Here is a 10130-nt window from a genome sequence, read left to right as displayed (position 1 = left end):
CCCAGTTCAGTCACCCTGGAGGGGGGGGGGGGTGGTCCTAGTCACCCCTAGGACACCCCCTCCGAGGACAACTGACACACACTGCTGGCTCTGATCAGCACATTCCATTAGCACGCAATCACAAAGGTCCCCTGCAAGCTCTGACACATGCACACACACACACACACACATCAACACAGTGTTTGGATACAGAGGGCCTGATCCTAATGGGGCTGATGTACTTTGTCGATGAAGCATTTCCCAACACTAACAGCTTCTTTGGAGAGGTTCCAGTGTTGTGATGTGTTTCTGATTCATGGCATTCTCAAGTTCACTCACCCTTCTCCCTAGCCTCCACACAACACACTGAGGGGTAACTGATGACGTTTACCTAACAGCCTCAATGAAAGGCCCTTTTGAACTACTGTTGTTTGGAGTTATTGACTGCCAAGTGTTTATTTGACAGTATCTTGAAATATTAGTCACTGCACTGAAAGAGGCCTTTCAGCAACTCACATGACTTCGAAATAACTCACCAAAGAGACTGAGTGGTCAAAACAACACAAGAACATCAAGACAACCTTAAAATAACATTTTAATCAACAATTACTTCGAACGTAACAGGTAACACAGTTTGAAAAGGCTTCAGGCATATCTGATTTCGTAGTCCCTACATCTAAATGCACAACCGAGGGGCGACTCTCTGGAGAAGATTTGATTGTCGTACGTCTGTTGCTGGCTGCAGTTACATCTCAACATGCTAGAGGGCGCATTGGCTTCTGTTGCAAAAAGTTGGAAAAAGACCAGTATGGCTGATATGTATATAAGTCTAAGGGCTCATGTGTGTGTCCAGGAGTTGACTGAGGGTGTTACCCTTTAGAAATATGTGGCAGGAGATTGAAGAGCAGTTGAAAGGTCACCATAGGCTAACAAGGTCAATGCTAATGTCAGCCAGCAGTCTGTAACCCCATCTCCAGACCTTGTGCAGAGCAAACAACTGCACTTTGACCCGCACCAGGAATGAAACAAGAAAAGATGAGGACTTTTCTCTAAATTGGAGATGAATGGGGTATAACTTACCCAGAGGCAGACATACATTCCTCTGAATATATATGGCTTTTGTGTAAAACAAAAAGGCACTTAATCAAGACCTAATGCCGCTAACATTTTCTAGAAGTTTTTAGACCGAGTGACATCATATTACATACATACAAAAAGAACCACACATACATATATACAAAAGGCTGCTGTTTGGTCAACGTTTTGGTTCTATCCTGTAGACGAGCACTTGGGCACACCAGTAACATTCGAATGATTGCTTTCCTCAACAGCATCATTTGACAGTCATGCTTGCAAAGTTTTCAGATTTGCAGTAACAGGAAAGCCTTTTGTCCTTTTAAATGGAAATATGCGCCCATGCTCACCATTCAGCATCTTTACAGACAAATGATGGCCGCGACACAAGGCTCTTTAACACAGTCGACAAAAATAATTATTTGCAAATGCCACGCTTTGGGAATGAGCTTAATTGAGCATTAAACCATTAGAGTTAGCAAGTTTTCTAGACTTAAGGAGAAACTAGATCTTGCTACAGTACTGTCATTTATAAATGCTGTTTACATGGAACGGACGGTTTACTGAACCTCTATTCACACAAACTTCTGGGGATTTTAGTGTTTATATTGAACAATCAAATGGATGATTTTTTAATGACCGTGTAGTGCAATCCTATTTAGGTTTTAGATCTTACACTGAGGTCTGTGTACAATATTAATGCGAACATCAATGCTGTTTTTAGCAAGTCAAAGTATCCCCACTCCCTAACCCGACCCCAATGAAAGAAAAAAAAGGATCAGTGGTTTCTAAAAACGCCTTTTTATCCAACTCTTTTTAGACGATATTCCACAGAAACATCCAAATGTTCAGAGTCCGAGTATAAAAGGGATCCACAAGTGATTCCTTAGGGGCACAGACACAGCATCTCCCTGCTCCTGCCCTGCTTTCTTCAGAAGCCCCCTTCTTTCCCTGTCCAACTACAAAACTGTCAATGGGGTCCTCTTTGTTGCTGGAGCCCCTTTCAGACGTGGGTCTTCACCCCTGCACCAGGGTTGGGGGCACCCTGTTTGTCGTGTGCCCCGGAGATCCAATGGTAGCAGTCGGTGGCGCTCTTGTTACGCGGCTGGACGGCGCAGCGGGTACAGTACACGATGCCCAGCGCCACCATGACCACGACAAAGATGCACACAGGCACCAGCAGCCCCACTAAGAGCCAGTTGCCCCCCTCCTTCTGCCCACCGCCCCCCTGGACATCCACCGCCTCGCCCTCATCCTCCTCCGTCACAATCGGCCCTGGACTGAGGGAGGACAGAGGAGGCTGGAAGGGCGTGTCCTGGGCTGGGGTTGAAGTGACCTCGTCGTAGTCGCCCTTCCTCTCCTCGTCGACCTCCGACACCCTCGCAGGGAGAGAGGAATCCTCGTAGACGTTATCGCCGTAGGCCGTCTCCTCCAGATATTCTTGATCGGGGTAATTCCCTGGCGTGATGGGCTCCTCCAACACGGGCCAGACTGGATCCTGGTTGGCCGGGATGGGGCTGACCCAGAGCCAGTTCCACGCCCCTTCAGAGATGGTGGAGGTGGGGAGAGGCGTGGAAGTTGTGGTGATCTCCTCGTCCTCCTCCTCCTCTTCCTCTTCATCCTCATACAAGTATGGGGTGGGTGTGGGGGGAGGAGTTGAAGTGGGCCTGGGTGTGGTCTCCCCCGCCAGATGGACCCCCACCTCTTGTTTGTCATCCTCTGGTTCCTCTGTGGGGGGGTCCTCTGTGGGGGGGTCCTCTTTGGGGGCACTGGTCACCCATATGACGTCACCCGCCACCGCTGGGGGGTCAGTGAGCCAATTCAGAGAGTCGCCTTCCTCGGGGGGCCAGTCAGTCTGGCTCTGCTGGGGGGTCCAGTAGTAGACTGGCTCCTGGGGGTCCCAAACGGGGCCGGGGTGGCGGGTGGCCCAGGGGTCGGCAGGGGTGGCGGTGGGAGGCTCCTCGCCCTCGCCGATCTCCCTGCAGGCGAAGTGATCCGGCAGCAGCTCGTAGCCCACCTCGCAGTAGCACTCGAAGCCGCCCTCGTAGTTCACGCACATCTGCTGGCACATTCCCGGGATCTGGCACTCGTCCACGTCCTGGCAGTGGCTGGGGTCTCCGGGAAGCGGGCTGTAGCCGTAGTGGCAGTGGCAGGCGTGCGAGCCCGGCGTGTTCTCGCAGGCGTGCTCGCACGGCGTCCGGGCGCACTCGTCCACGTCCTCGCACTCGCCCTTTTCGTCCGTCCGGTAGCCTTCTCGGCAGCGGCACTCGAAGGACCCCGGGGCGTTCACGCACAGCTGCTCGCAGGGGCTCTGGAGACACTCGTCCACGTCCAGGCAGCCGCTCTCGTCCGGCGCCAGCATGTATCCTTCCGGGCAGGCGCAGCGGTAGCCGTCGGAGATGGGCAGGCACTCAAACTCGCAGGGGGCCCCCTGGCAGGGGTCGTTGGGCGTGCAGCTCTGGCCGTCGGGGCTGACCTGGAAGCCTTCGAAGCACTCGCAGTAGTAGTGGGTGCCGGCCACCCTGCAGAAATGCTCGCAGCCTCCGTTGTCCTGCCTGCACCAGTCCTCCTCCACCGGGGCGTCGTCCGTACACAGGGGGGCATCCTTGGACCAGCCCACCGTGCCGTCGTCCCTCAGCATGCACAACACCGACTGCTCGTCCTTGGCGCCTGAGGGGCACGGCACCGTCGCCACCGAGCCAAAGGGCAGGTGGGTGAGGAGGGTGCTGAGGAGGTTGAAGGGCGTGGTGTAGAGGGCGTTCCCCGCCCCCTCGCTCCACAAGGCCGGGCACATGCCCGCGTAGGTGTACCGGCACAGGTACCCGTCCACGGGCACCGAGCAGGACCCGTCCAACCATTTGAAGTTGTCGCGTTGCTCGGCGGCGACCGTGCTGTAGCTCGTGACCACGCAGCGCGGGGCCGAGCAGGCGCCGGGCGTGTCGTCCTTCAGCCAGTTGGTGTACTGGGTGTCCTGGTCGCCCGTGGTCCAGCTGAAGCCTCGGAGCGGGCGCGAGGCGGTGCACTGGCGGGGCTGCCGCTGGAGGCCGATCCACACCCGGACTGCGGTGCGCGAGCCCCTGAGCTCCACGCCGGAGAAGAGGGCGGCGATGGTGTCGGCTTCCTCCTGGCGCTTGACGGTGGCCAGGTTGCCTCCCTTATCCTTGCAGCTCCTCCAGGAGTCGAGGAAGGTCTTCCTCTGGAAGTAGAGCACGAAGCAGCCGTCCTCGTTGCACAGGGCGTCCCTCTCCCGCAGGTCCTGAGAGGAGACCGGGGCGACTCCGCACGCCAGGCCCAGGAGGGAGAGCAGGAGGGCTGCAGTCCAGCCCGAGAACGATCCCATCCTTCACTCGCACCAGCTCCAACTTTGTCTCTCCTTTCGTTCCTCCGTTCACCTCGTGGCTCTTTTTTTGTCCTCCTGTTTTGTGACGAGTTGTGTTTTTTTCCTTCCTTTTCAGTCTTCTATCTGAACTTTTCTCCCTTCATCTGAAGTTTTTGCTGTAAACTTCAGTTTCTCTCATTCCCACTCTTTGACTCTGTGCTGGTGAAAGAGTACTGTGCTGGAGTTGAGTGCTTGCAGATTGCCCCCAGATTTTGGAGGAAGGGAGAGAGAGAGAGAGAGCGGGAGAGCGAGAGAGCGAGAGAGCGAGAGAGCGAGGAGGAGGAGGTACGGGAAAGGGAGGAAGGGCAGAAGGGAAAAGGGGAGTTTTTTTGAAGAGGCGGGGGGTTCTGTATGTGTGTGTGTGTGTGTGTGTGTGTGTGTGTGTGTGTGTGTGTGTGTGTGTGCGTATGTGTGTTTGTGAGGCAGATAGTCTTGGGGGGTTGGGGGAGGTTCATTGGTCTGAGTGTTTCTTTCTTTTCCCGAGCATGTCGTATGGTTTTCATAAGTCCGTTTATGGAAATGCTTTGGGACTGAGCCATTTACCCCCCATGTTTGTCCCACCCTAAACACACACACACACTATAGGGCCCTTCCAGACAAATCCAGTAACAGCCATTTAAAACTGTTATGTTTTCTTCAATAATTCATAGAGAAGTCAGACAAAGAACTATCTGTGTTCCAACAACCCATCACTCTTCAACCCCAGCCTTCCTCTGGAAACTTCAAGTGATTCTTTTTCCTTTCTTTTGCCGTCTTTTCTACCTCTCCAGTCTTCCCTTTTGTTCTCAACCCCAAACAGGGAACTCGACACACTGTTCTGCAAGAGAAACCACAACTAAATCAGAAAATGGGAACCGCTGTCATGATGTTGCTTTGGATAAAAACGCCTGCTAAATTAATCAACGTAATAAAACATATAAATCACAAGCACTGTTCAGAAATTCTCACTGAGGAATTTGTTCTTTATTCTGCGACCATGGCATATTTGGGGATATCAATGGGTCTTGCGCCAATGGGTTTTGCATCAGGCTAACAGGCAATGCATTTTCTTCCTCACTCCCCCCTTTGCTAGACCATTCACCAACCCACAGCAGAGTGGTTCATTCCTTTTCTCCTCAAAAATGTAGTTTGCACTCCCTCCACAGCCTTGAGCAAGCGAGAAGACAGCAAACCTACCTATTTGGTCGACCATCTTAAGTAATAACAACAATGCTAACAGCTACGCTAATAAAGCTCTTATTGAGACGGTTGGGCAGTGAAAGTCGCTGAGTTTGCCCGAGCACAGGAAAGGCCTCTGGATTTGCTATGAAAACAAAGCAGTGAAATAGAAACTTGTGTCTAAAGGGGAGTGTTGGATGGGGGAGCAGGGGGGGAAGGGGGGTGGGTTGGGACCTGGTCTACAGAGGAAGTAGCAGGATCTCTATGAGCTCATTAAACATACGTTCTACCTTCTGGGAGTCGACACAGGGTTTCTTCCTGAATGTGAAAGACCAGTGGCGCCTACAGCAGCAGAAGGAAACTCATCCGGTTGGAAGGGTAGAAACCATGTGCTTGTACAGCTCTCTGGGCTTCGAACCCCACAGGTGTAGAGACACACACACACACACGCGTCAACGGCTTGTGCCACCTCTGTAAAACTCAAGCCGGCAGTGACCCGGGCGATTTGTCCCCCGTGGTGACAGCCATTAAACCGGGGACCTTAGCCGGCAAGATTTAACGACAGAAAAGGTGTTTTGGGGCTAAATGCCATTTAATGATCTGCAGAAACCTCCGACACTCACTTGCTAAAGTATTTTATAGTTCCCTATGGGCTGTGTAAGCACACATCACGAGGCTCATCTCTCAGCGTCATCCTCTGTGCTTGAACATTCTACACAGCGACGCACAGTCTGAGAATTCATCACAAGACCAGATAGTTGGTGCATAATAACCTTGAGCTGCAGAGTTGGCGTACACTATACCAGAAATATGGTTCTGGACAAATCACTGTGACATTCTCAGAACCTTCATAAATTATCAGGCTGACAGCGACATTGTTGAGAAAAGAGACAAAGTCTGGCTATTCTCTTTTGCTTCACTGAGTAGTCTGAGGTGTTCAGCTGTATGTTGGGCTGGGCTATGTGACAAGGAAAACTATACATAGCTCTTGGTTGCTGGGACCAGGTAAGCTTGTAGAAACAGAATTGATATGATGCACAGGTATGGGATGAAGAGAATACTACTGAATGAAGTGTTAATAGTTATAGTCTAAATGAATGGGATGATGTAGTAGATGAGTGGGATACGGACTGTGGAACAGACAGCCTCTCAAAACTACTTTAATTTCAAAGGTACAACTCACCCTGTCCACTCAGTGTTATTTATATATGTATGGGTGGTTGATAACACTTGATAACAAACAGGGAACTGTTTGTAAAAGATCACAATTTATAGGTGGAACGTAAACATAAAAGAGCATATTTGTTTATTTCCCTGGCTACATCGGCAAGCAGGCAAGCAGACAATAAATAACACCCACCTCTCCCCCACCTCTCTACGTTCCTGTCCTCCCTTCTCACCTCCCCTCTGTTGTCTACTCTTATCTGCTTTCCTCTCCTCTCCTTCTCCGCACCTCTCTTCTCTACTCTTCTCATCTGCTCTCCTCTCCTTCTCCGCACCTCTCCTTCTCCACACCTCTCCTCTCTCCTCACCTCCCCTCTCTCCTCTACTCTTCTCATCTGCTTTCCTCTCCTCTCCTTCTCCACACCTCTCTTCTCCTCACTTCTCACCTCTCTCTCTTGTCCTGCCCTCCTCTCACGCTCAGCCATTGTCCACATATTACACTGCTACTGTGTAAGCACACTTCTGTCAATGTCCTTGGCCTAGCTGCCTAAGAGCATGGAGAACGATGCTATTTGCAATGGTTCATGTTCCATTGAGATGTCAATCAAGTTGATTGTAGCAGCTGTGAAGATTGATGGAGCTCAGGGTCATTTGCTCCCGACCAAGAAGGAATGAATGAGCCTTCGATACTGTGCGTCAACAGCCTTTCAAGTCAGACTACACCTCCTCTAGCAGTATTCCAAGCCCAGGTTAGAGTTGACAAGTTCTTCATTGTAGAGATCAACTCGACTACTTGACAGCACAGGGGTCTCCTAGTTTAGAAATGTGGGGTACATGTTTTCCTGTACACACACACACAATCAGTGTGTGTGTCACAGCAGGACGTCAGGGAGAGATTGTCAGAGTGGCGTCTGCAGTCTCAAGTAGGATGGAACATTCTGGATGTTTTTTATATAGGGTGTGTGTGTGTGTGTGTGTGTGTGTGTGTGAGACACTGTGACCGCGTGTGTGCGTACGTGCGCCCACGCTTGTGTAGTCAGGCTACACAAGATATGGTCTCTGTTTTGGAAACAAAGTTGAGCTGAATGTTGCGACGCCACAGTCCCGGGAGGACAGATTTATGATATAATTTAACGTGGAGGAACACACTCCTCACCAAATGGCACATACAGTGAGTGAGAACAAACAGGGAACTTCTCCGCACTGAACTGGGGGAAAAGGAGTTCATCTGAGGATCACGCGTGTTCTGAGCTTATGTCAAGTCATGTTAGTATCCCTGTCCTCATGGGAATCACGTCTGTCAGGGTTCCTGTGTACCGTCAGTTCCCCACGCGTTTCCACTGTCCTTACTCCAGTTAGGGGGGGGTGTTGGGGGGTGGGGGTAGAGGGGGGTGGGTTGTTGGTGGTAGAGGGGGGCGGGGTGGACGTCCACAGTGCTATCAGTGCTTGTGTTGGGTTGCATGCCTCCTGTCCTTCCAGTGCACGCAGGCACACCAGACACCCTCCTGGATCCCAAGCTGGCTCTCATTAGGAGAGGACGGGGGGGGGGGGGGGGGGGGGGGGGGGGGGCATTAGGGGGGGGTTGACTAGAATGTGAGTTCAGACGGGTTACTTGTACTCCTCCCCGGCTTGGTTAGATGTTTGGCCAGTGATGGAAAACAATCATCAGGGCTGGGGCCAGAACCCCCCCCCCCCCCCCCACAGCCACCCCTCCCCCTCTCCTTCTCCTTCCCTCCTTCCATAACCAGAGCACTCTAAAGCCCTATTGTGTTGGAGAACTCCACTCAGACCAACAAGGGATGTTTATGTAGCTCCCTCCTAAATGCTGGACGTCCAGGGCTGCTCTGGAAGCTGCGAGGGCGAGCCAGCGCGGTGATCACGTGACACACTGAGGCGGGCCAGCTGCAGTGAGGTCAGTTCCGTTGGCTCTTCTCGGTCTTCACCGAAGCCACTGGGATGTCAGTATGAGAAGGGTGACCAATCATGTAAGCTTTCTGACATTCTTGCTGCAGTGCAAAAAAGGGCAAACCGTCGCGTATCGAGGTCATCTGTTTCTGATAACACTGTGGACGGAGAGGTCGTTCTATTTCCTTTATCAATTTCAATTCTCCGACTGACATTTTCTGGCCAATTTCTGACAGTCTACGACGGTCAGGGCACGGTCACGCTATCAACATTCCTAAATAAGACCTTATCAACATTATTATGGCTCTCTGATTACCTAAATACACAAATTACAAATTGCTCTTCGTAAATTGCGTCCTCCCGGTCCGATGAGATTGCTTGTAGCATTATAAGGAGATTTCCCAGCCTTGCAGCTCAACTAATCTCCTTCGCCTAGTCCTTCTACCTCTCTGTTTAAGAAAGGAAAACGGAATCCATTTACACCACCTTGGAGACGGGCCAAAAACTATAACTCCTCGCACCGGCCCATCCATCTATCCGACTCCTCTAGTTCTCTTTCTGGATCTTTCTTTTCTGCAGAGCAAACCCTGTTTTAACTTCAGTAGAAGGGATACCAAGGATGTTTCACAGGGGGGGGGGGGGGGTATGTGCTCTTTGCACATACAGAGATACTAAGTCCCGTCTTCAACCCCTGACCCCTCCCCCCCTCCTCCCCGCCAGGCTTTACTCTAAACATCCAGCATAGGGGAGGAAGTGTCTGGGAGTGAGAGAGAGAGCCCCTGCTGTGAGCACCACACAACCGGGCTCTTTATGACTCTCCAGACCCTCCCTGACCTTCACTCTGCACTTCTCCTTCACACACACACACACACACACACACACACGGACGTGGAGCCTCCTCGTACACACACACTCACACGCCCCGCTAGCTGATGCTATACCTAAGCAATACGCACAGACGCCACCTCAAACACGACAGACACGTCTTTACTACATCACACTAAATCCCTCTCATGCTCGACACCACGACAGACAGCCTACTGCAAACACCTAGGAGCAACACGCATATATCCACATACACACAAACGTGCAGTAGCAAACGGCAGATATCCACATGGGCTCATTGCTCTCATGACAGGAATTCCAGATTTCTGGTTATATAAACTCCTGCTTGGGCAAATAGAGAGTGCATTACATGTGATTGAGCAGAGCACAGGGGTTAAGGCTTTTAGAAGCCAAAATGATTGCTAATCGTGGACATCATTTTGACCAATTTTTGTATTACATTAGAAAATGTCCTTTCAGACAGTAGATTATGGCTGAAAGAGATTAAATCCATAAAACCAAATTCACAATAAGTGGGCATCTCTCTAACGTTACGACTACAGGGGAGTGGCTGTGCGCTGTACTGGACATGCGTATGTGATTGCAGGGACTTCTGATGGGAAAGCACACAGTGCTGTCCAACAGC

At 51.4% G+C, this 10130-nt stretch overlaps 1 protein-coding gene across 1 annotated transcript; it reads right to left on the bottom strand.

Annotated features, from left to right (window-relative positions):
• Positions 1-561: 561 nt before the first annotated feature.
• cd248a (CD248 molecule, endosialin a) lies at positions 562-4567 on the bottom strand. Its single transcript, XM_067261938.1, has one exon. It carries the CDS (start codon positions 4391-4393, stop codon positions 2057-2059), a length of 2337 nt encoding a protein of 778 aa, XP_067118039.1. The 5' UTR covers positions 4394-4567; the 3' UTR covers positions 562-2056.
• Positions 4568-10130: the final 5563 nt, after the last annotated feature.

The sequence above is a fragment of the Osmerus mordax genome, chromosome 23 (assembly GCF_038355195.1).
Source record: "Osmerus mordax isolate fOsmMor3 chromosome 23, fOsmMor3.pri, whole genome shotgun sequence".
NCBI lineage: Eukaryota > Metazoa > Chordata > Actinopteri > Osmeriformes > Osmeridae > Osmerus > Osmerus mordax.
The sequence above is the reverse complement of the archived record's forward strand: the minus strand, read 5'-3'. Positions and strand labels throughout refer to the sequence as shown.